At 49.5% G+C, this 26,144-nt stretch overlaps 1 protein-coding gene across 6 annotated transcripts in view; it reads right to left on the bottom strand.

Moving 5' to 3' along the window:
* Apba2 (amyloid beta precursor protein binding family A member 2) overlaps window positions 1-26,144 on the bottom strand; it is a 236,548-nt gene that overhangs the window by 5,011 nt on the left and 205,393 nt on the right. For 5 of the 6 annotated variants that reach the window (XM_055623536.1, XM_055623539.1, XM_055623537.1 and 2 more), the window contains 7 exons: window positions 15,722-15,867; window positions 14,729-14,764; window positions 11,942-12,028; window positions 8,880-9,065; window positions 5,360-5,539; window positions 4,099-4,311; window positions 2,967-3,086 (listed from right to left, as the gene is read on the bottom strand). In XM_055623536.1, coding sequence (XP_055479511.1) covers window positions 2,967-3,086; window positions 4,099-4,311; window positions 5,360-5,539; window positions 8,880-9,065; window positions 11,942-12,028; window positions 14,729-14,764; window positions 15,722-15,867 — 968 coding nt within the window. The remainder of the gene's footprint in view (window positions 1-2,966; window positions 3,087-4,098; window positions 4,312-5,359; window positions 5,540-8,879; window positions 9,066-11,941; window positions 12,029-14,728; window positions 14,765-15,721; window positions 15,868-26,144) is intronic. The other variant, XM_055623541.1, reaches the window with a different exon arrangement.

Raw genomic sequence — 26,144 nt, 5'->3', positions numbered from 1 at the left:
TGAATCACGTGAATAGGGAAGACCTACCCTAAATCTGGTCCTTTTACGGTGGGAAGATCCACCTGAAATCTGAGTCACACCTGGTGGCAGCCTTTAAAACAGACATGGAAGGAGGAAGGGTCTCTGCCCGCTCACCCTTGCCCTCCCTGGCAAATGCATTTCTTCACTGGCATTACAGTCTACTTCTTCATGGTTCCAGAATTCCAGCACAGACTGAAGACCCACTGAGACAGTCAGGATCATGGACTGAACACCTACTGGGTTCCCAGACTGTCCATTTGAGATGGCCATTGTTGGAACAGTCAGCCTATAATCTGTAAGCCTCTCCTAGGGATGCTCAAGTCTGCTGCTGTGCCTCTAGGCCATTTCTTTCATGGGTGTTGCTGGGTTCCGAACACCACAGGTCTTCCCATGGCAAAGTTAGTGCTGGTCTGATGTGATAGCCACAGCTGACCCTCTCAGCACTCAGGATCCCTCTCTTCCTGGAAGGAGGCAGATGCCCCAGCTGGGACATGAAAAATACTGATGTCACAGCCTGGGGACACTGCCTGTCAGGACACCAGAACAGTGTCCCTGCTTACCATTCCAGTGCCCAGGCACTCTAACTGATCCAGTTGAGGTATCAGAACGGGAGAGGCAGCTTGTGCCTGAGCTCACCGCTGTCCAGGAAGCTGGGCCCAGCCCTGGCTCACCAAGGCTCTTCTTTTCAGACTGTACACAAGCATTGCGCATTGGTTTGAGTCTTTTCCCAGAGTGACTTAAGGATATTTTTGTGATAACAGCAATGGGTTCTTTGAAGATCCTGAGCAAGGTGATTCAGGGAGGCCTGAAGATGCTATTTTGTTTAAATTCCGTGTGACCACTGGCTTTTTGGAAATTAGAGAAAGAGGAGAAAGAAGAGAGTGAGTGAGGTTTGTGCCTTAGTATGGTGTCTTCTGGGAGATAGATTCAGGCTGTGGGGTACAAGGTTTTGGGAATATGGGGTCAGGAAAGAGGAACAGGAGACTCTGGAGGGAGCTGTCATGTTCATGGTGCTGTTGGCTTTCCAAAACAAAGTTTCACTGCAGGGGCCTCTGAATACTCTAAATGCCCACTGTGCACTCCAGGGAGTCTCGGAGCTGGAGACTTCTTGACTCCTCCAGAGAGATCATGCATGGGAAGGGAAAGGGGAATCCAGACGGAAATAGTCTTAATTGGGACATCTGGGGCCTGTCTGCAAACTAATGCATTCTACTTGGGAGGTGATGGGGCTGAAAATGGAAAAAGCACTTATGCAAAACCAGCTCTGAGGTAGGAAGCTTCTCCAGGGGGAATCTCAGTTGTGGTGCACAGCAAAGGGGATGGGGTGGGGGTGGGGCTATGCTCCCCTGCAGGCTCAGCAGGAGGGGCTGGCTGGCCAGCCACTGGTGGGGACCAAGCAAGTACCCAGGACCTTACAGGCACCCGAAATCCTAAGCCCTAGATACAAACACATCAGTGCTCTTGTACCAGTCCTAGGTGTCCCCAAATATATGCATGAACCTCCACGGATACCCCAATACCTGCTCACAGCCAGAGCAGAGCCTTTATGAAGTGTGGCTCGTTGCTTACCCAGGAAAACTGAGATCAGAGGGAAAATGGAACTCACTGACGGGAAGAGCTGGGTGCCTCATGGACACCCCAGAGTTTCACAGACTCATCAGACAGGGTCCTCATCATCACCACTAGCTCAGACCCTAAGCAAGATCCAGCCCCACCTCAAAAACCTCTCCTGCATGCCCATAACCTTTGGAGATTAACAATTTTGTACTGAGAACTATATATTAGTTCCATCGCCTCTAAACCCCTCAAACACAGGCTTCTGACCTCTGTACCCCCAAATTTCCACCACCTGCCTCACTGTCCTCAACCTGCTGCCCTCCATCACGAAGGCCTCCTCTGTGAGGAGGATGTTGCAGAACCATTGGTACCTCTAGCTCCCCCACCCTCTACCCCTGATACACACCTTGCCTTCTTCTATGGCCACTAAGGGAGGGGCTTATGTCCCTACTGGCTTGCCGTAGGGGCTTCCTTCTTAATTTAGCCTGCACAGACTCAAGCCAGACCTCCCGCCCCCACCTTAGTTCTTACCATAGCCCCCTTTCTAGCCCCATTGGGCACAGACAGCTTTGCAGACCGTGTGACTTAAACAGAAAGGGACCTGGACCCCAGGCCAATGACACTACCCAGGCTCTGTGACCACACAGGAAACAGGGAGGACAGTTTCTCTCATTGGTGGCTGTCTTTCTAGGATACTCTCTTAGTGTTTTTCTTCAGGGCTGTTGGAGAGCACCCTCCCCCCCCCCTTCCTTACAAACTCTCTCCTCACTCTTTAGAACTCAGGGCTGGTTTAAGCAATCAGGGCTGCGGCCCCTTCTCTACTTATTTAGTGGTCATAGCTTAGCCCTTCAGGACCTTTGCAGGAGGGAAAACCAGGAGCCCGAGTTCACGCTGGCCAAACAGGTCAGAGAAGGCAGTGCCCAACCAAAGAACTTATGCTCAGGAAGCAGGTAGATGCTTGTCCAAGCATCCCTTCCTGCAAGTAGGCCTCCAGTGGCAGGCCTTCTTAGTGCCTGCCAGATACAGAGCGGGCATGTCACAGATCTGCTGAATGGATGAACACGAGCAAAACACTAAATGAATAAAGGTGTGTTTTTTGAGCACAGGCTGTGTCCTGGAAACAATAGCTAGCAAGGCTTGCCATGTCCCCATGCAAGTAAGCGCTTGATGACAATAGTCCTCAAGGGAACACTGGTCTGAGTTCAAGGGATCCCTGAGCCATACCCTGGCCATCCCAATCTGCCTTGGCCAGCGTACTCCATCCAAATCTCTTGGGCCTGGATGCTGCTGGCCTGGTGAGCTCTCCCTAGACAGAGTGGCACCCCAGACTTCCGTGCAAACCCCTACACAAGTGGGCTGCCCAGGCAGGGGGTATGGGGAGGACTCACAATTCCATTCTGCACGCTGAAGCCCAACTGGTACTTGAGGTCTGGACGCTTAATGAGGACTGTGGTGACTGGGGGGCAGCTGACAATGTTGAGCTTCACCTGTGTTTGGTTCTTCAGGCCCTGCAGAGCATGGAGACAAGTCACTAGCTGGGCCCTCGCTTTCTCTGGAAGCACTCGAAGAACTGAGGGGCTGAACGTTCGGGTCACACTCACACGGCCTGGGGGGGGCTGCCACCAGGCTGTGTTCTGACTAACCAAACACTCTCCTCTTGGACTCCCAAGGGGAAGATGCCAGCTCAGTGAGGACCTGAGCAAGTGCTGGAGACTCAGGAGCTGTGTCAGGACAGGCTACTAGGAGCCAAGAGGATCTACAGGCTTTCGAAAAGATGGATCTTCCCCAGCACCCCAGGCCACCACAATTTAAATTTGCCCAGAGATGGACTCCCAGGAAACACAGACCAACAAAAGCTAGGCTGGGCCTGGACATATCCACCAATTGGATGGAGGCTTCTCCACATGGGCTAATAAACCCCTTCATGTAACACTCTAGTCTTGGAAACATCACTCATGTTTATAAGGATAGAAGGGCTTAGCCCAGTTACATAACTCCTGTTCCTGGGGGGAACCAGGCACAGTTTGCAGTGCTGCTACCAATACCAGCACCCACCGCCTTGAGTCTTGATCTGGGCAGTATGGTGACCTGACTCCACCGACTTGTGCTCCCTCTGCCTTAGCACCTCCCAGAGCCCCAAGCTCATAGGTCAGGCGGTGAGAAGGAAAGCCATCCTCCTGGTACCCTTTTCATGCAATCCAGCCCACCTTCCAGGCTGCCATGACTAAGAAAGCATCTAGAAGTGCCTCCTGCGGGGCTAACTGGGAATATGCCAGGCACAGCAGGATCTAGGCATCACTCTTCTTACATAGGTCCTCAGCACCCTGCCTGGAGTGATATGGCAGCTTCCTCTTCCCATGCTAGGGAAGCTCGGGTCTTCCTCTGACTTCAGGTATGTGCTGGTCTTAGGATGAGCTGACTGTCATAGATCCATCACTGGGAAAGTCTCTCTGGGCTTCCAGGGTCAGGTAAGGGTCATGGGTCAAGTGAGGTAGGGCTGAGGGGAAAGAGAATACCCACCTTGATGATGCCCTGGCAGGTAGCAAGCGGCAGCCCCACCAGGCTGGTGCCATTGATGGACATGATCTGGTCCCCAATGCTCAGCTTCCCGGAGCGAGCTGCAGGGCCGCCATTCATCATGTTCGCCAGGATCACGGTGGGTAGGATGGAGCCCCAGCCTGATTCCACGACCACCACACCTAGAATCTCCCCCTTGTGTTTCTCCAGCTGGAGCTGCAGGAGAAGGAACAGTGTGAGAGGGCCCACTTGTGGCTGAGCACAAGGAAAGACCTGAGTGTCTTGGGTCCCATGAACCCTGCTCTGCCCTCAGGCAAAGGCCAGTTTATCTCAGCTAGAAAAGGTTTTGGATGGAGAGAATTACTCTTCCTCTGGCCTCACCCTGCCCTGGCTTCTAACACTGCCCAAGGCTCAGGAGCATTCTGGGAACTGAGAAGCTCAGAGTCCCTCTCCTGCTATACTCCTGCTATACTCTCCTGCTATACTCTCCTGCTATACTCCCAGGATCCAGTATAGGTCCAGGGCCCTGGAGTTCTCCCACCCACCAAACACTCTGAGGCCAGGGGAATGCCCTCTAGTGCTATTCCATGGCTTAGCCTTTATTCTCATCTTAAAATGATGAGAACGTCCTATTTTTTCCCCTTTGCTTTCATAGAAAACTACCTGCCACACATTCAGGAAGGCAGGATCAGGGACGCACCCAAAAAGAATCCACTATAATTCACTCACTCACTCACTCACTCACTCCTCCAATGAACACACAAAATCATTAATTCCCCGGGGGCAGACTCATTCATGCCAAAGTGCCCAAGGAAAGCCTCTGGAATCTGCTGGGGCCTCTGCCACCAGCGATTCCAGAACTTCTTTGTCAGCCAGTGCACCCAAGGTCCCTATTTTAAAGATGCCTCCCGCAAGCTTTTCAGAAATATCTCCTAGTGCTAAGTCCAGCGGATGGCAGCACCAACATTAAAAGGCACGTTTTCAGGGTCATTAAGGCTGACTGGAATCTTCGCCTCTGCACCAAGCATCTCAGCTCATCTCTAAGCACACAGCTCCAAGGCAGAAGCATGATACATTGTGAGGAGCCCTGTGCAGGACACTCTGGTGTGAGGACGAAAGCTGGGTTCCCATCCTTGCCTGAGCTGAGGCAGCCTGGGACAGCCCTGCCCCCAAGCTGCCTGGCCCATCTCTGCAGGGGCTCAGTTTACAGAGCAGGTCTAGCAGAGAGAACTTGGGGCCTCCTTTCCTCTTTGGGGCGACTTACCTCCTTGCAGTTCTCCGAGTTTGAGAAGTGGATGAGGTCATCATTATACATCTCCTGGGTATTTATGATGTCACTGTATTCCTTCTGGCTCAAGTCTTCAGGGTTGATGCCATTGGCCCTCAGGAACTCCTGGTAGGCCACACTGAAGGCCTGCCCAATAGACTGGGCTATCAGCTGGGCCTGTGGGAAGGGAGCAAGCATTCTAGACCTATGGACACACAAGTTCCACTTGCTGTCATAAGCCTTCAAAGGAGTCCTTGTTTGGGCTTAAAAGACTAATGGAGCGAGTCTAGGCTCCAGGCTGGTGAAAGCCAGTCACATCCTACCTTAGACCACCACAGTCAGCCTCCCTGCTGTCTGTGCTACTTCAAATCCAGACACTGGGACAAAGCAAAGCTTTTTTAAAATCATAGATAATGACAAGGTAGAATCATTTGCTAAATACCAAACTTGCATTAATTAGGAACTTCAGTAGAAACTTCAGTGTATGTTTTTTTTTTTTTTTTTTTTTGTGTGTGTGTGTGTGTGTGTGTGTGTGTGTGTGTGTGTATGTGTATGTGTGTTTCAAGACAGGGTTTCTCTGTGTAGCCTTGGCTGTCCTGGACTCACTCTGTAGACCAGGCTGGCCTCGAACTCACAGAGATCCACCTGCCTCTGCCTCCCGAGTGCTGCGATTACTGGCGTGTAATCTATTTTTATTTTACCTATTTTACTCTAAAAATAGAGCTGAGGTCCTGTCCCACCCCCAGAAGCGGCAAATGTTGCTCCAGTATGGAAGTGTGTCAAGCTGAGGGTCCACAAGAGGCATGGACCTGGCACCCAACACAGACTCCGTGTCATTGAGGAAATCATGTCCTTCTATGCTAGCAGAAAGAAGCCCATGGAAGCCTGGACACTGATGACAGGCAGCAGGACCTTCCTGCCTGCTGCGCAGACAGACAGTGGGAGGCAGGCTCTAAAGTGGGCATCTCCTGGACCACACCCAGCATGCTCCAAGCTGTGCAGCCCTAGGAAGGTGTGGAACTTTTGGGAACATCTCAGTGCATAGCAAAACCAACATCCTCCTCCCCTACTCCAACCTCCTTTTGCATGAACCCCACCCAACTGAAGTCCTCCCTATGCTCCTCCTCCCATCCACCTGCCACTGAGGGGCCTCTGCGGGGTAACCCCGAAAACCTTGGTTCAGTATGATCTGAGAACAGGGGGCCTGGCTTCAATTCTTTTCTCCCTCCACACAAAACATGATTTAAGTGATTCCAAATGAATAAGCACATCTAAAGTCAAGCTGGGCTGGCTCACAGTCTCGGCATGTGCATGCTTTAAATATGCACTGATTCTAAGTTGAACTGCCTGCCCAAATCAGGCCCTGAACAGCTCAGAGGAAGGGCGCCACAGTGTTCTTGGTGTTCCCATATCAGCCTGTTAGCAGTGGGTGGATGTTGTGGCCCAGGAACCACTAGATGGCGCTGCTGTCCTGGACAGGAAAGACTGGTGCAGGAATAAGTGGGATTCTTGTTGGTAAAGTAGCCAAGACTGGAGGGAAGGCCTTAAAGACTGGCCACACACTGGAGTGGCTGCCCCGTCCAACCGGCATCTCAGTGTTGCAGCCACCAAACCCTATGTCTCCACCTGGGAAGAGCAGACTGATTGCATCAGATGTCTTTTCCACTAAGGCTCCAGAGAACCATTTCCCACTCTCCAACCCACTCTTCCTGCCATCTTATGGCCCCAATTCCTACCCCATGGAAATGCCTGGGATACTTAAGTGAGCCACACACCCTGGAACGACCACCCTCTCCAAGCACAATCTAGGGGCTATGGAATCTACACGGCCTTCTGCCTCCTCCCCGCTTTCCTCTTTTGTTCCCATCTCTCCTTGTCCCTACCTGCCCTTATAGTCCCCAATTTCCCTGCTGCCTCCCCACCCTACACCTTCCCCTTGTGACAGTTTCCCTCCTGCCAGGACAAGAGCCAACTCAGAGGGATCACTAACTGGCCATCCGACAGGGGTCCCTAGCCAGGCCTGGGCTCACAGCGGGCATAGGCTGCTGAAGACCCCAGCTGACCAGAGAGGTAGGTGCAAGGGGCTCAGTATCTGGGAGCCTCCTGCAGAAGGACTCAGGGTCCCAGACAAGCCAGGAGGTGGCCATGCGTTTCTCTTCCTGGCTCTGTCACCTCCACCTCTGTCGCCTCCGCTTGTCTTGAGCACCAGAGCACTGAGTTATTCCTTTCAGAGGACACAGGGACTCAGCAGCCCACCTGGGTGGGGCTGCCACCTTGTCCCGTCTCTGAGCAGCTGCTCCGGGGTGCCTGACATTGCTGGTGTAGTTTTCCCCTCATTCCTTCAAGCATTAGTTGGGTCCCACCCTCGCCATGCTCTCAGTCCTGTCCCCTGCCCGGCAGATGGCAGCTAACTGCCACAGAGTCAGCTACTGCCTCAACCTCTACCCAAAGACGTCTGCACCACCCGTGCCTGGGCTCCTCACATCCCGTCGCTTGACATCTACAGCGCCTGCTCTCTAAGACATCCCCAAACTCCCACCCCCACAAACATGCCCGCATACCTGTCCACAGAGCCCTACACAATGGTGGGAAGTGCGTGGCTGTGCGTTAGTAGGTCTGCATTGAAACACTGGCCTCTACGAGAAAACTGCCCTTGCTCCAAAGTGCTTTAAATTGATGACTTAGGAAAAAAATAACCGTCCTCACACCCTGTTCTGGATCTTGTTTTCAGATAAAGATTCCATACTGGGTTTCAAATCACGAAATAGATGGACCCTACCTTGACCCTCCTGTGACCAAGCATGCTGTAGCCCCTGGGTGATTGTTGCTGCCGCAATATTGTCACCACTGACAAAAGCTTGGAGTGGTCTTTTCACGGAAGGAATGGGTCCTAACAGCCCAACTGCAAGCCTTTGAATAAGGTAGCCTTCGAGGACCTCATCAAGACTGTGGAGCCCCAATTTCTCCCAAGGTCACCTCTGGTTCTGTTTCTGTCATGGGTTTTTTGTTTTTTTGTTTGTTTGTTTGTTCTGTTTTTGTTTTTCAGGCAGTTCTGGCTGGCACATAGGATCTCCCGGCCTCAGCTTCTGAGGGGCTGGGTTTACAGGCTTCTACCCACTGGGTCTCTTAGTGGATCTATGGTATTTAAAGCTTCAAAGAGCTTTGACTTGTTACTTAGTAACAATGTTACACGGTAAAATGATACAGCAAAAGAATTGCCCACCTAGCCTTGGTGCAGACTGTCCTTCTGTGCAACCTTGGCATGCATGCACTTGCACTTTAAAAACTTAGGCAAAGATGAACGTTATTTCAGGGGTAAGAGGCTGTACCAGATGACACTTGGTAGGGATTTAGCTTCTAACGAAGGGAAATAAAACTGTTGATGCTGTTTACAGATGCGAGTTTGGGAAGAGGCAAACTCCCACTTCCTCTCATGGGTTCTCCATCGGGTGGGCTCTGGAGCTGAGTGGCTTGCTGGCTGCTGGGAGAATGGCCAGCTCCCCCTGCCTTTACTTACATCCTCTGACTCAAACACGTGACAGATCATCTTGTACTGCTTCTTCCCTTCCTGGGCCCCGGGCGTGGTCTCGATGCAGTCTTGAGAGGCTGACCTGGGCATGCGGCGCCTGGCCATCAGAACTACGATATTCCCGATGTCCGCAATGTAGGAGATGGTGCGCAAGGCGTGGTCCATCATGGTTTCCTGTTGGCAGGAGAAGAGGCCCACCCATCAGGGAACACTGAGAGTATTCGCCATTAACAATCAGTCTGGTCTGGGGTTTTGTCACCTCGGTCCTGCTAACATCTGGGGCCAGATCATTCTACTGCAGGAGGCAGTGCTGTCCTGTACACTGGAGGACAGTGGTAGTAGCACCCTGGCCTCTAGCCACTGGATGCCCAAACCAAAAATATCTCTGGTCATTGCCAAATGCCCCGGAGTGGGTTTATTGAAGTGGTCCTTGCTGAGAACCACAGCTCTAGTGGACAGTGTTTCATGATCCTGGGCCTGTTTGATGCTGGGATGGGCCTCTCCCTCCTTGGAGAAGGAGAGGGCCTTGTGCTGAAGGCCATTCCAGTAACATACAGTGCTCTCACAAGGGCTGGCTCTACACCCTCCCAGCTTTCCTGCATGGAGGCCAATGATAAGTCTGTCACAAGTCAGGAGATGAAGTAGCGAACTAGCCTGTGGTCATCAGCCAGTCTCCACAGTGGTCCCTGGCCAGGCCTATTGCACTTGATGTCTTTTGTCATTTGACAGGAATCTCCTTGGCTGTCTTGCCCATGACCCCTTCCTGACAAGGCTGCACACAAAGGCTCTGAGAAACTAGTCAGCGGGTCTTTTGTACCTTTGTTCTCCTATCACAAAGGGAAAACTGGCGTTTCTGGGGCTCCGACCTCCGGAGCTCTTTCCCTGTGCACAGAATTCTTCTCTCACGGTGTGTAATAAATGCATCTCTCTGGAGCAGCGGTTCTCAACCCTCCCTACGCCTCGGCTCTTTTAAATACAGCTCCTCATGTTGTGGTGACCCCAGCCATAAAATTAATTTTTGTTGCCACTTCATAACTGCAATTTTTCTACTAACATGAATCATAACATAAATAGCTGATATTTGGGATATCTGGTACACACAGCCCCTGGGGAAGGGTCATTCAACTCCCAAAGGGGTCATGACCCACAGTTTGAAAACTACTGGTCTAGATGGTGCTCTACTTTTTGCCAAGATTATGAAGGAGGCTCCGAATCCACGGCACAGGGAAGGTCAGGGCTAGGTCTCCAGCATCTGAGACACACTGCCCACTAGCAAAAGCTCCCAAATCACTCCCCAGCTCCAGCTCCTCAGAGGCAGAAGCTGCCATGGGAGTGACCTCAGTCTCCTTGGCCATGCCTGGCCACCTCAGCCTCTGCTCTCTCACCTTTTCCCACCTTCCACCCTTTCCAGTTCATTCTAAATGGCAGCGACTTGGAGTAAGCTCGAGAGCTGTTGACGACCCGTCCTCCTGTCCCTGGAGGGCAGCCTCCTGGCACGAGCATCAGCCAGAGACAAGGTGTGGAAACAAATGACCACCTCAGCAGGCTTGACAGAGGTCCCAAGAAAGACCTGTCTACACGGCCCACCCTCAGCTGGCACGTGGGAAGGACATTTCAGAGAAACTGCCTCCACACTACCTGCTGAGCGTGATCCCCACTTCCTGCATGGTTTGCGTTGATGGCAGAGCCTAAGAGTGGGACACCACCACTCTTCCTGGGATCCTGAAGTCTTGCTACATGCCAGGAAGAGGGTCCTTATGCGACCAGTCCCCCAGTCAGGACTTTGGGTGCTAGGATGCCTCCCTGGCACATGCACTTCACATGGCGGGGGCACTCACTGCTGGGGACAGACTCTGTACCTACACTTCTCCCCAAGACCCTTCCCTTGGATGACTGCTGCAGCTGGATCTGAAACGCCCCCAAGGCCCCCCTGGTGTTGCTACTTACTGAGAAGTGGCAGAACCTGGAGCCTGGGCCTGGTGGAATAAAGCTAGGTCACTGGGAACGAATTCTGGGGGGTATTAGAACCCTCCCAGGCCACAGTGTCCTCTCTCTTCTCTTGAAAACCACTAGGAAATAAGCAACTGCCTTCGCCATGTGCTCCCACTATGGTGTCCGCTTCACTAAAGGTGTGTAAGCAATGGGATCAGCGGACAATAGACCAGTGGTTCCCAACCTTCCTAATCCCGAGACCCTTTAATACAGCTCCTCAAGTTGTGGTGACCCACCACCACCATAAAAGTATCTCACTGCTGATTCATTCATAACTGTGATCTCGCTGCTGATATGAATATCTGCTATGTGACCCCCAAGAGGGACATCAGAGAACCACTGCTGTAGGCTATCGCTACCCAAACAGCCAAACAAACCTTTCCTCTTTAACGCCGATTGGCTCAGGCACTTCTTCTCCCACAGTAATGAAAAATTAACTAAATGGCAGCTGCTGGGACCCAGGGTCCACACTGCGAAATAAAGGGGCGTGTATGGAATGGGGAGGAGAGCACTACCATCCCAAGAAGGGTCCCAAGGGTGATGAACTCACAGCTTTTCGCAGCACACACAACTGCCAAGGCTCAGGAGCAATAGCGGGTGCTAACAGTGAGCACAGCCAGCAGCCAGGTCCACCCACGTTTCTAAATGTCACTGCCTACTAAAACAAACTACCAGGGCCTGAGAAAGACGCCTGGCTCAGGTCTGAGGAAGGTAAAGTGCGTGCTTATTGACAAATGTATTATGGTCTCAGAAAGCAAAAATGCATTCAAATATTGGATGGAGGATGCCGAAATAAACACACAACCGGGTTCTCGGAGTCCAGCAGAAAAGTGAGCACACCATGAGGAACCGTGTTAAAGGATCGCAGCACAAGGAAGGCTGAGAACCACTGGCCCAGCCTGTCACCTCCTGACTCCCTGACAGTGACAAATCAACAAAGGTGCCTTTCCCCTGAGCATAGCACAATTCCTCTCTTCTGCAACTAGACAACTGTTCTCCCGAGGGCCTAGGCTTTGCAGTTGGCCATCATGGTTCTGGATAAACTATCAAGTGCTTACCTGTGTATCAGCGTTTAAAACTTTGATCCTCTGGGTGGAGATGAAGAGGTCGACTTCTGTCAGGGTCTGCGCATCACCCTCGGAATTCTAGGAAAGAACCGCAGGTGTCATTAAACCCAAAGGTTCGCCACAGTTCACGGCCTGATACTTTGCTACAGTGAGGTTGGGGTGACACGGAAGGAAACACTAATCCAAAATGGGGCAGCCACTGGAAGCCTGCATGCTTAGTGAGGAATCCCTCTCAAGTGTGAGTTCTCAAAGTACAGAACGCAAGGAGCAGAGGAAGCTTTCCATGCAGGTCACGCAGGTGCCCAGAGTCCTATTGGTTCTCCTTGGCAGCAAGCAGGATCCCTTGGCTAATTCTTGCTGGAATCAGTGATGGTGACCCTCATGACACTCCAGGTACATTCTCAAGGTTGGAGACTCTAGGAAATGGGGGGGAATGTGCTCAAAGGAGCTTGATTCAGACCTAGGACTTCCATTTTACTTAAATGTTCACAATCATACAGATGTCAGATCTTCCAAGAACCACGAGAGAGGAAGGAGAGGGCAGAGCATCGCCTGACAGTGACATGCAGGTGTTGGTGGAGGGGGGAAGCTGTCACACCTTGTCTGTGGCCTCCAGGGGAAGCAGCTGAGTCTGTCAGCTGTGATCCAACTTCCTGCTCTGCAGCCACTCAGGGCCTGCCCCTAAGCAGGGCAGCTCCTAATTGTTTTTTTCACACCTGTGAGGCTCTTAATTACCTCACAGTGTCACTGAGAAAGAATGACCCCCCCTTGCCTGATGGAGTGAATAATTCAACATGGTCACTGGGGGCCCACAGTGGTGTCCTCCATCACAACATAGCCCAGAAAGTGACTTAATTACTCAGTAGACAAACTTCCGATCGAAATTCTCCCTGCAGACAAGTTCTCCAGAATCCTAAGCTGCAGAGAGGCCCCACATTTGAGTGACCCTATACAGCTTAGTTCTGTTTTCAAGGGCAAAGATCCTTGGGTCTGTCAGTCCACTACACAATGATACTGCTTTTAGAGAGAGAGAGAGAGAGAGAGAGAGAGAGAGAGAGAGAGAGAGACTTCTAGACAATCCAATAGAAGAAAAATATTCAGGACCACAAATGGGTTTTTCCTCTGTTTTAAACAACCTGGGTTATAGTTGACATCAATGAAACCCCCAACGCCACAGGTCTAAATTAATTGTTTAGGTGGGCATACAAGGTAATGAATGGGTTTCATTATTACATCGTGACATCTTCATACACCATACGCCATACCTGCCACTTTACTTTAAATGTTATGTCATGGGGTTATAGCTTATAACTGCCTTGCTTAAAAACAGAAAAAGCCAGAAGTAAAAATTTTAAAATGTTATAGGTTGGCCTTGGTGGTAGGAACTTCGGGGAAGGAAGCAGAGTGAAGAAACCCAAGTGGACTAGATTTGAAAGGTGGGTAACGAGATGGAGGAGAAACTGACCAAAGGGATGGTAGATGACCTTCCTGGCAAAAGATGGAAAGAAGGAAAATCCTACAAAAGGGTACCAGAGAATAGAGTGGGCCATGGCTCAGCCAGATCACAAAAGGGATGCTGCACAATGACCCCAGGCACTGCCCAGAGAGAAAGAAGGCCTCTTGAGCAAAGATGGCCAGGCTGCTGATGCCTTTTCGAAAAGGGCTAGACCATGTCTGGCCCCATCAGAGCCTACAGGACTTGTGGGCCCACAGATCCAGAAATAGGCTGCAATCTGTAAGGACCCCAGTGCTCCCAGCTTCCCCTGCCCTGAGCAGCAGGGGAGGGACAGGAGGCTGCACGCAAGGTGGCACTCTTCTGCAGGGAAACACAACCACAGGCCTTCAACCCATCTTGCTTTGCCTAGAGGCTCTTAACATCCAGCCTGCCAGGGCAGAGGGAGAGGGGTGAGTTTATCCCCCAGACACGGAATTCACTGTAGGGAAAGGGAGCTCAGCAGGTGGAGTCCTTTGGCCATAGCACCAGCTGATGATGTTAGTTTGAGGACGGGAATCTAGACCTCTTGCTGTTGAAGCATAAGAACTGAGGGGCTAACAGGCCACAGCACTGAGTCTCCCTGGCCTCTTCCTGGGCCCTCTGACAACAAGCTTGCTGGCGTTCTGTATGAACACATAGAAACTAACCAGCACTTACAAAATGACAAGGTCAACAAACCAGTGACCGTCAACCCAATTTTTGAAAGTCTACCCAAGCTTGAAAACTATTTTCCTTTTTTTCCCCTTCTTTCTTTTTCTTTTCTTCTGTGTGTGCCAAGACCTTTGCTCACTAGGCAGCTGCTCTGCCTCTGATACACATCTGGTAGAGAAAACAGTTCAAAGACAAACTACTCTTCGTGCTGATTTAGTGTGCGAAAACTAACGGGCCCGCACATCAGAACAGTGCAGTTAACCCTATGTGGGAAGCCTGGTGGCAGACACACTGCACTGGCATAGCAAACGCCGTGTTTAGAAATGCCCACACAAAACAGAACTCTGAAGACAGGGACCACGCTCCAGGACACGGGAGACAGCAGAAAAGACAGTTGGTTAAAAGGCAACATCAAAATAAGCAGTATGGCCTCATTCTAAAATGCCAGCATTCCCCTAACAAGGAAACAAAGCCTACAAGCTCTGTGGAACTGTTTGAATTCCCACCAGAAGTCCCCATGCATAGAGCAAGTCACACACACACACACACACACACACACACACGCATGCACGCACAAAACAATTGCATGCATGCAAGCACCACTGTCTTCAGCCCACATGGGTCCTACACACCGCTTTTTTCTTGATCTTAGCAGCCTTCTGCATCCTCTGCGCAGCATGGAAAAGAAAAGAGAATCAGGAAGGAAGCTGTGACAAGGTTATTTCAGCCTTGTGCTTAATAGGAAGAACTCAAAATCCGAACGGCCCCTGCAGGGAGCAGTGTACAATCGCCACTGTGCTGAGAAAACAGAGTAAGAGAAACCATTCATGCTTGCCACCCGCTGGTAGAAATGATGGTCAACCCCTCCACATGCCCGAGGATGGGTTCAGGTACCAGGGAACAAACAGGCTGAGGTGGCTCAGGAGCCATAGGGCCCAGAGCCTCAAGGTACAGGGGTAGACACCCTGCCTCTCCCTGATTTGCCTTCTCCTCACCAGCACGGATAGTCTTGTGGTGCCTGCCGCTCCCATCCAAAGAGCTTAGTGTGTGGTGGGGAAAAGAGGGGGGTACGATAGTGCTCTTCATTCCCCCAGGCTGATAACACGTTCAGGCTGTCCTCCTTATCCAGGGTGGGGCACAAGCTCCTACTGCCACGCTCCTTCCCCTGACCTTACTTAGCTTTGCCCATCATCACCTGCCAGAAGCGCCATGCAGGCCAAAAAAACATACAGCACTTTGGGTACGTCAGTTTTCCTCGAGGCCATGCGTTTGAGTGACACTTGATGTATTCTTCCCTGCTTCTGCAAGCACTTTGTTGCTAAAAATACACTGTTGGGACAGGATTTAAGTCTCCATACAAATATGCTTAAAGACTGGAATGCTTCAAAACCGCTAGCTATCATCAAAAATTATTTCCCAGGGACTGAACGGACCATGTGTAAGGAACCAGTGACAACTATGCTCAGCTGAGCATTTGCCAGCCGGGCTATAGGTCTACTTGGCATGCTGGGCCATGCCTGTCTTCTGTGCTGAATAGAGCTTCCAGATCCAACTGTACTCCCCCAGTTCTGGGCTTGCGTCAGAGGCCCACCCAAGCATCCCTCAGGCCCCAGAAGTACGCCCACCTTGACCCTGCTGACAGCCTCCTGAGCCTGCATCATTCGGATGTTTTTGGAGGGGTTGCGCTCAGACAGCAGCTGGGTGGAGCCCAGGTAGTTCGCTGCAAAGATGATTCCATCGATGAGGTCTTCTGGCTCACAGGGCCCTGGAACTGAGGAAGTGGAGTGTGAGTACCCTCCTAAAAGAAAACCACCAGGGAACAAGCACCCGCATGCCTAGCCCAGCCCAAGGAACCAGGATGGTGAGGCGGGAGGGCTGAGCTCTGCTGTGGACCTGCAGCGCAGGGAAAGCCAACACAAGCCACACAGTTGACACGTGGCTGGACACCTCTGCACAAATGGGATGATGAGGGGCCCCAAGATGACTGTCTCTCAAGGTAGCTCAGCCTCCAGGGTAACACACGAGCTGTGTCCTAGAAAGGACCATTTGCCAAACACAGCGGCACTTTCCACACTGTCGGGGAGATATGTGTAAGTTCATGATGAATTCTTCTCAGACTTTCCCTCCTCTGCAGCTTCTCATGTCACCCAAACCAGCTGGGCAGCACAGTCCATGGCAGCACAACAGAAACTGCCTAATGGAATGTTCCACCTCTACTGTTCAATGCAAGGGCCATGGACACCGGCGCTCCATTCCTGAAGGCGCAGACTTGATGGAGGCAAGTCTGGCATCTGAGGGCCAGGTGCCTAGGTCCAGGGCAGTGGCGCTTGTGAGCCAGCACTGCTCTGTAAGCCAGGGACCCCTTAGGGGAGATGGAGGAGGCAGAGGGGTCACGACGTGCAGAGAAACTCCTGAGATGAGAGCCATCCAGAGAAAGGACTCACGGATTGAAAGCAGCTGCGGTTGCCTGCACAAGCTTGAGCCCGTCAACATTTCATCATGGAAGGGAGAGGGACGCATGAGGTCTCCCCTCCCCAGGATCTAGAAATGGTTGCTCAGCGGAGGGGAAGTCTCACTCTCTTCAATGGTGTAATTGCTAGCATCCAGTAAATAAGCACCCCCCCCCAGGCCATACAAGGGGCCAATAAACTCAGTTGGTCTCTTTCTTTCTTTCTCTCTCTCCCTCACTCGCCCCTCCACACATACCAAGAACACAAACACCACAAAGACATGGAAAACGTGTGGGGACTTGTTGGAAAAAAAGGGTTTTAGAAGGGAGGACTGAGGTGGGTAACAGGGTGTGAAAATGACTGAAGTTAATTATATGCGTGTATCACTCCATCAAAGGATAAAGAAGAGGAATCAAGGCTTTGGCTGGCAAGCCTGTGGCTCCCAGGCCTCTGAGCTGAGACTTCGGGGTAGCCAGGGTGGAACAGGGTGGGATCACAAGACTCCTTCCCAGTTGGGGGTTTCCCAGGTCAAGCATCCCCTGAAAGTCCGAGACCCACACTGGCTTTCTCAAGCGAGGTCTCCCACGCCCTGCCTCCAAGGACAAGGCGGCTTCACTGGCCCTGCAGTTCTCCATCATCAAGGTCTAATCAGGCTCCTTTTCCTACCAAAGGCACCATAGCCCTAGGACTGGAGCTGGTGGCAGTCCTGTGCCAGTGGACCAGCCAGGGGGTTCTGAGGCTATCCAACACAAAAAAAACAGAAACCATCACACCCAGACCCAGCCATGCTGACCTCTGGGGCTCCAGGAACACAGGTCTATCACTGGCTAAGGGGCATCTCATAGGTCTGCAACCCACAAGTGGGCCCAACGCAATAATAATAATCTCTCTCTTTCTCTCCCCCCCTTCCCTGTCTCCCTGTGTGTATGTTTGTGTATGTGTATGTGTGTGTGTATGTATGTATGTATGTATGTATGTATGCAAAAGATGAGGACTACTGTGTCCATGAATGGTGCAAGGACTTCATCTACCTTTGGTGAGACTCGGCCAGTACCAGGGTCCACACTAGACAAGTGTCCTCCATGCTGGGAGAGGGAGGGACAGGGCAGGTCTGGTCTTCTTGAATCTGACTGCGGCGGGCTTTCAGAGCCTGCTTCTGTCAGTTCCCCAGGTGACCTGACCAGCTTTCTGGACCTTGATGAGGCTCACGCTCCTGTTTTCATCCATGTGCCTGAGGAGACTGTTGACAGGACTGTTACTCCTCACTAATCTGAGGGCACAGTGGAGGGCACAGACGCCTGGGTATGACAGGCATCTGTTCTTTCTTTCCTGAACTCCAGCACCAACCCTTGGCTGATACCAGCAGAGGGAGACCGAGAGCACAGTAACTATAAATGTTAACCAGGCAGGTGAGCCTGAGTCCCCAGGGGGCAACCTACCTCTTCCTGATATACCTTTGACTCACACAGCCCATGTCCCTGGTGTGTGCCGTTGAGAGGGGTGTGAGATGCTCTTCTTCCTTCTCTGCCTAAAGCAGCCTTCGTCTGCAGCTTGGTTACGGAGCCTGCTGTGCTGCCCAGAGGATCCTTGTGCTCTGTGTATGGCCATGGGGTCTGAACCTGGACCTGCAGCTTCTTGCCTGCTCTGTGGACAGGGAAGTGCTGGGGTCTTGTGGAGCTAGACCTGGGACCACACATCCCTGCTACCCGGCGAGGACAATAAAGTCTGTGTGGAGGGAGTGGGCAGATGCTGCCAGCACACCAGCCCACTTCTCCCTGGGTGCCACAGGACGTAGTTTGAGGGGCTAGAGCACAGCACCAAATGCATGGAGACCTGTGCCTCTGGGAGGCCCCAGGTGCAGCTGCTATATCTGACTCACCAGGCCTCTGTGACAGCACGGTCCTGGCCATCAGTCCTTCACAATCCCATGAAATCAACCTCATTATCCCATTTTATGACAAAGACCATTTTCAGCAAAGTCAAATGACTTTCCCCAAATCAGCATCCTGACCAAGAGGACTTGTGATGTCTCAAAACATGGCTCACAGGCTAGAGGGTGAGGCTGACACCGGTCCACAGGTCAACATAAACTCATCAGAAAGAACTGTGGTGAGCACCAGGAAGGGAGGGGGTGGCTCCAAAGGAGAAGAAGCAGGCCCAACGGCTAGAGGAACCAGAGTGGGGGGCTGCCATGAGTTGAAGTCTCTACAGTTGGAAGGTATCAGCAAATCAGAGAGCTTTCCAGGCTGAGGCAAGAGCAGGCACAAAGGTCCTGGGACAGCAGAGAGAGAAGCAATTCAGATGGACTAAAGGACATCCAGATGATCTGGTGCAAGGAATGAGCCAGCAGTTAGAATAGGCCAAAGTACAGAAGAAGTAGTGGCCAGATAAAGGACTTTGGAGCCATTCCAGAAACTGTTACTCCGGCTTACCAACCAGGCGAATAGCCCAAGTACACTACTTTCTCCAGAGAGACAAACGAGAGGAAGAATGGAAAACAACTAAGTGGCCACTGCAATGAACCAAACAAGCAAGTAATGATGTAGACCAGAAGGATGGTGGGGACTGAGAGATTCAATCAAACTTTGGACTGCATGTGAGGTGAGGTTGAGAGGGGTTGGAAAGAGGAACCATGTCTAGATGATTGCAGTTTCTACTCACTAGGAAGGGTCCCTTGGGAAAAGACTGGCCTTTCGAGTGAGGACTTTGGACCAGTTTAGCTGCAGGAGCCAGGGCACCTTCCAGCTACAGTTCAGGAGGCATCCCAGATTAGACAGATTAAGAATGAACTGTGAGAGGTGCCAACCAGAGCTACAGGCTTAGGTGAGTCACTGTGGGAGGACAGTGGGGGAGGTGGCAGAAGAAGGTCCCAGGAGCCAGCTCTGCCAGGCCTCGGGTCGAGAAGGAGCTTGGAGAGAGAGACAAGCCCATCTGTACCATGCTGGCAGTAGGCCATCTACAAGGGGCCCCCATGTACTGGGCATCCTGACAAGGCAGCCAGCAGTGACCTTGGAGCAGTTTCAAGGAATAGCAGGGGGGAGCCAGACCCTGGGGTGAGGCATGTGGGCAGGTGTAGACTGCGAGCCATTCTCCAGTTCCGGCTCCAAGGAGAAGAGGAGGATTGCTAGTGTGCAGAGTTAGAAGGCGGACAGATGGGTGCAGTGGGAGGGAAGAAGGAAGAAGAGGCATCAGGTCTTGTGAGGACTACGGTGCAAAGAAGAACACCTATCTCCACAGCCACAGAAAGGCCACAAATCTGACGTGTCACTCTGGGGGGACTCTTAAGTCCATTTGTCAGGACAGGCACCTAGGTCAACGAAGAGACAACCCATGGGAAGGAGCCCCAAGTTTGAAAGGAATGGCTTCCAGGCACTCTGCAAAGGCTCCGTGGCCTATAGCAGCTCAGGCCTCCAAGAAGCGCACCTCCCTCACCCAATAGCAGAGTGGCCTGTGCTACTAACAGATGGCCTGACACAGGCAGGACTGTCCCCGACAGCAGCAACTCACGGTGACTTGGTGTGGTATTTTAGAACACAGTGAGTGACCAGGGTCAGTGGCTGCAGGAGGAGGAGAAGCTGTGGCAGAGAACGAAAGGCCGAAGTCAAGTGCATCCAGCCGCTAGCTCTGCAGAGGAGATCCCTAAGCATTAGCTGTGTCTCGGTGAATGACTTCTAAGATAAAGGGCAAACCACCACCACCACCACCACAACAACAACAAAAATCCAAGCAAATAAATAAATAGAACCTGGCCAAACAAGAAGAGGCATTTTTTTTTTTTATGCCACTATTTGTGAAGGCAAGAACCTGGAAAGACCCCAGGCACAGCTGAGCAGGAGTCATCCTACACTGGGGTCCTATGGAGCTTCCTAGCACCATTCAGGACCTGAGCACATGGCTAGAACTGGTGTTTAGAAAGAAGGCATGATGGAGAGAGGAAGTCTAAATTCACCCCCACTTCCTAAAAGAGGGGAAGATACAATCACGATAAAGATATATGAAACATTAACCATCGCATAAACCAAGTGTGTAAAAAAAAAAAAAACATCATATCACTCCCCATAAAATTCTACATAAAACTTTTAAAATACTTTTATTTATTGTCCATTGAAAAGTTTATACAAAGAATGGAGCATTTTCGAAATCTAAAAAAACCCATGTGAAATGTTATAAATGCTATCCATAGAGAGACGTATCTACAGAGAAAGGAGGAGGTGAGGAGCCACAACTGAACACCTTTGCACATGCCCTGGGTTGTGTATTTGATTTCTGATCCATGCAAGTACTTTCCATAGTCATACTGACAAAAGCTCACTTCTAAGAATTAAAAAAAAAAAAATGAAACAAATTGATCTAAATGTTAATTTGCGTCATAATCGAAAAACTAAACATGATTTCCAAGCATTGCAAAAAAGCGGCCACAGGGCACAACATTGGTCTGGGATAGGCTACCATGGAAAGGAAGATACTGTAGGTCCCAGAGCCTTCCCAGGGCTCCTGGAGATGATCCCTTCTGTACTTGAGGCCATTTGGTGGCCCATCCCTGCTGGGCTCTGCTGCAAAGACAAGAATAAAAGCCAGGAAATCCTAACTGAGCCCACAGCCCTGCGTCCTTGGCACCATTCATACTGTTATCTCTGGAACTGGGGTGTGATAAGCCGAATAAGACAAATGCATAATCATGTCGAGAATCAGAACCTGGGACACAGGAACAACAGAGCACAAATGCAAGAACCCTGGAGCCCTGGCAAAATATCAGTATGAATCATTATGCAGTTCAATTTTGGAAATAGAGCACGCTAGTTATTGTTTATTGAGCATAATTGCATAAAAATTATCCCCAAATTTAGTGGCTTAAAACATCAAACACTTATTATCTTGGGAATCTAGCTATGGCTCAGCTGGGGCTTTTGGCTCAGAACTCCGTGGAGGCTGTAGTCAAAGGTAGTTGTGAAGCCTGTTACAATCATAAGGCCTGAACAAAAAAGACCAACTCCAAGTTCCCTCCCAGAGTTGTTGGCAGAGACTTAGGTCCCTTGCCTGCTGGCCTCTCTGGACGGAAACTCGGGACCACAGCAGAGCAGCTTGGCTCCCTTAGAGAACAAGCAAGAGGGAGAGAGGCATAAAGCACTCTTTCTACAACCTAACTTTGGAAGTGATATCCTAGTAATCACTTCTACCAGCTAATGGTCAGAGGGAGGGGCTTGCACGGCCTTAACTATCAGGAGATGGGATTGCTGGGAGCCTTGTCACACGTGCGCGCCACATGTGCGCACTTCCTAACCTCTGCAGTAAGGAGCCTGAACCGCACCCTGGTTTTAGTCTCTAAACAGTATTTCACCTAGCTCCATGATGAAAGAATTAATTGATTTCAATCCCAGGACAAAAACTGAATCATGCTAGACTACTGGAACATACTTAGGCCATCATGATAAGACTGAGGAACTAACCCCCAAAGGGTAATTGGTTAAAGACATGGAAGCATCCATAAGCAAAGTGTCTTCAGGACTACCCCACCAGGATGCAACCCAAGGCTGCCCAGTGACAGTCCCTAAGCCCACTGTTTACCTTTACAGGTTGGTAGGAAACCCGATTCTTTTAAACATTGTTAAAGAGAAGGATTCAAGACTTAGCCAGCTTTTCTTGTGGGCACTATAATACCTGATGAGGGAAAGTTTGTCTATTTGGGAGCTCAGAGAATCAACAGCAGGAAAAAGATGCTATCAGAATGGCCAATGAATGGATCTAAATAATGATCATTTATTGCTGCTATAATCATCAAAAGAGAGATAACCAGATACTGTCAGCTTCCCAAAGAAAGATGTAATAGTATCTATGAAGTTCTGCTCAAACTGATTATGAGAGCCCGGTATCTAAACACTGACCATTTTCCTGAACAGGGACAGAGGACCATGAAGACAACACCACCAGACAGTAATCAACCAAGCCGAGTACAAGAAATGCCACTGGGTGAATGATACAGAGACTTATACCCTGTGTCAACAAGACCACTGTGAAAAAGAAAATATTCGTGGTTAGTGTCATCAGCTTGATGTAGTCATCTGAAACAACAACCTGCCTTGAGGAACTGTCTAGATCGGATTGGCCTGGGAGTTGCCTTGATGGCTGTTCCATGGAGGAGAACCCAGCTCATTCTGGGCAGCGAGTTCCCTAAGGCTGGTCCTGTCTTACATACGAAAGCTGGGTAAGCTTGGTGTCTTTGAGGAAACCAACAAGCAGCATTCATCCATGGCTTCTGATTCCAGCTCCTGCTTGAGTTCCTGATCTGACTTCCCGAAGTAATGAAATGTCACCTACAAATGTAAAATGCATAAAGCCTGCCTCTTTTTGGTCAGTGTTTTATGACAGCTACATGAAAAAAAAATAGAGAAAAAAAGAACCCAAAGATTGGTGTAGAATCTGTAAGATAGAGAAGAGCACTATCTTCATGCATCAACTGTGAGGGAGGGAACCTTGCTTTTAGATCCCTAATTAGAGGAACACCAGGCATGGGCAAACGCAAACATTAGCCAGCACTGAATGACACACAGAAATGACTGCTCATTTTATTTTAGTTGTGACAATAGCATTGAAATTGTTTTTAATAAAGCCCCCATATTTTAGAGATCCATAACTGAAATACTTAAAGGAAAAATGGGGTTGCTTTAGAGAACCAGGGGAGAGTGGGATGAAGGTTAAGCACTATGGGACATGAGGAGGTGCAGACTGAGTCTGAAACCGGCTAGTTTTCTCTCTAATTTTGTATGTGTGGAAATTTTATGATAACAAATTGAAAGGATGGGTCTTTCAAAAGGATGCTACTTAAAAAAAAAAAAAACAAGTAGTGGGCATATCCTGCTCTTATGTAACACTGTTGCTTATTTTCTACCCAATTCAGAAGAGGAAAAGGTGACAGAAAACAAGAAAGAAGATTGGAAGGCATTCTTATCTGCAGATGGTACAATTCTATGCCAGGGAAAAGCCAAGAAAACAAATAAAAATGTATTTTGAGGGGGAAAAAACTAAGAAAATTGACTGAAGTAATGGTTTAGAACTTTATATAAAAAAAATCAATGTTTCTTTGTACCTACAAACAAGTCAGAAAAACGTAATGAAGCAAAAGATAACATTTATCAAAACAATAAGTGGGATAAAACAGCAAAGAATAGACAAAAGTGATGTGTGTTAGAGCTTATGAACAAGCTTTAAAAATAAACATGTCTGACCTGATAGGGTGAGAAAGCTTCCTCGGGCTGGGGAGGTGTCTATACTGTAGAACTGAGACTCCCTCTAAGTAGATAAATTTCACACACAACAAACAAAGGTCCCAAGAGAAATTTTTGTGTGTGTAACTAAACAAGCTGATCCAAAAACTTATACAGAAAAACAGCCACACAAGAGTCTCCAGGGAAGATATGAAAAAGAATGATGGTGATAAGGACAGGGACACGCCCCACCACGTGATAAAATGCACACTAATCCTATGAGTGAAGCAGCCGCAGTTGGAATCTGGTGGACTAGTGCCCCGATGGACTCAGAGCCTGAAAAATACAGCAAAGGCAGTGCCCTCCACCAGCGCTGTTCCGCCACAGCCGGTCAGCTGCTTGGGTTCATGGTGCTCAAAGTGTAACCTCTGTCTATACCCATATACCAAAACACTGCAGATGGAGCAAATTTAATCTTTTAAATCACTGAAGTTCTAGAGGAAAACATTTAAAAAAATAATCTGAAGAATGTAAGAATTCTGCAGACCTTAAAGACTGAAAAAAACAATCGATCATTTGAACACAATAAAATATTTCAGCAAAGCAATATATGAGAGAAAGAGAGATGGGAAGTGAGAATCAGAAGAAAACAAAGGCTGGGTGCAGCTGTTCACACCCGTGAACTTAGCACTGGGGAGACGGAGTCGGAGGATCGCAAGTTCAAAGCTAGAGTGTGATACTGGGTGAGATTCTGTCAGAACAGATCAAGCTCATGAAAACGCAGATAAGGGTAACCTGGGAAAACCTCCCAACGTAAACCAAAGAGCTCACCTCCTTTAAGTGAAGAAGAAGAAGAAAAAAAAAAAAAAAGAAAAAGCACAAATCCATACAAAGATGAAGGCCAAACCAGGGCTTAAGAGAAACACTGATCAAAACATAGCAGTGTCAGCCACAGGAGCGTGAACCCTGCAGGCCTCGCAGAAGCATGGTGACTAATGTCCACTTCCCACAGGTCCGCAAGTCCCAATCTTCAGGTCAACAGACTGAAGATGACAATAACTTTTAACTCTATGTGTACTGAACCTGTGCGGAAATCTATTCTTGTCCTTATCCCCTAAACAACACTTAATAAAGTATCCACTTACACAGCATTTACCTGTCTTTAATATTGTATGTCTGAGAGAGAGAGAGAGAGAGAGAGAGAGAGAGAGAGAGAGAAGTCAGGTACACATGAGTATACACTTGCACAGGTTCCAAGCACACAATGTATCATTTGCTATAGAGGTCTTGAGGATCTATGGGGTATCACGGAGGAGCCCCTAGATATCAAAGGACAACTGTATGTTAGAAATTTGCTAAGACCATGGATCTTAAATGTTGTCTATTCCACACAGAAGAGGCCTGTGACAGGTGATGATATATTAACCATCCTTGATTGCAGAGCTTACATCACAATGCATTTTTATAAAGAAGCACGTTGTATACATTTACAAACATATTTTTATTTTCCAATTATACTCTAGTAAATCTCAGGGGGTTGGGGACTAGATCCAGTTGAGGAACGGACAAAGGGTAAGTTCTTTTGACTGTAGTTTTTGGGGTATGTAGGTGTGTATGTGTGTGTGTGGTGTGTACGTACTTCTGGCTGCAGGCCATGTGTGCATGCAGAGGCCAAGGGTCAATTGTCTTCTTGTATGGCTCTTCACTCTATGTTTTGAAGCAAGGTCTCTCACTGAAATGGAAGCTTGAGGTTCCAGGTAGATGAGCTGGTCACAGCCTTCTACCTATAGGATTTGCCTGTCTCCAGCACTCCCTTCCCCCTGCTCACCAGTACTGGCGTTACAGGCACATGTTGTTGTCTGGTTATGTTAAGGAGCAGAACTTAGACCATTGAGCTTGTGCAGTAAACACTGAGCCACTGAGAAGCCTCCTCCATTCCACAAATGTTATGTTAATGATTTGGATCTGAAGTGTCCCCCCAGAAGCCCACGTATTAAAGGCGATGGCCCCAGCTGATGGCTCTAACGTGAAGTAATAGAACATTTAAGAGTGAGGCTAAAAGAAAGCTGAGCAAGGCAATAAGCTGCACCCTTTTATGGCCTTTGCATTAGCTCCTGCTTTCGTGTTCTTACCCTGTCTGAGTTTCTAACCTGACCTCTTTCACTGATGGAAGAAATGTGGAAGTGTAAGCCAAATTTAAAAAAAAAAAAAAAAAAAAAAAAAAAAAAAGAGTGAGGCATAGTTGGAAGAAATTAGGTTATTGGAGTGTGACCTTGAAGTGGATTTGGGAGCTTGACCCTTTCTCTCTCTTTCTGCATCTTAGAATCCTTTAAGTGGAAAAAAAAAAAAAAAAAAAAAAAAAAAAAAAAAAAAAAAAAAAAAAAAAAAAAAAAAAA

The sequence above is a fragment of the Psammomys obesus genome, unplaced genomic scaffold (assembly GCF_907164565.1).
Source record: "Psammomys obesus unplaced genomic scaffold, mPsaObe1.curated_primary_1811, whole genome shotgun sequence".
Taxonomy (NCBI): Eukaryota; Metazoa; Chordata; class Mammalia; order Rodentia; family Muridae; genus Psammomys; species Psammomys obesus.
This window is presented reverse-complemented; position numbering and strand designations above follow the sequence as displayed.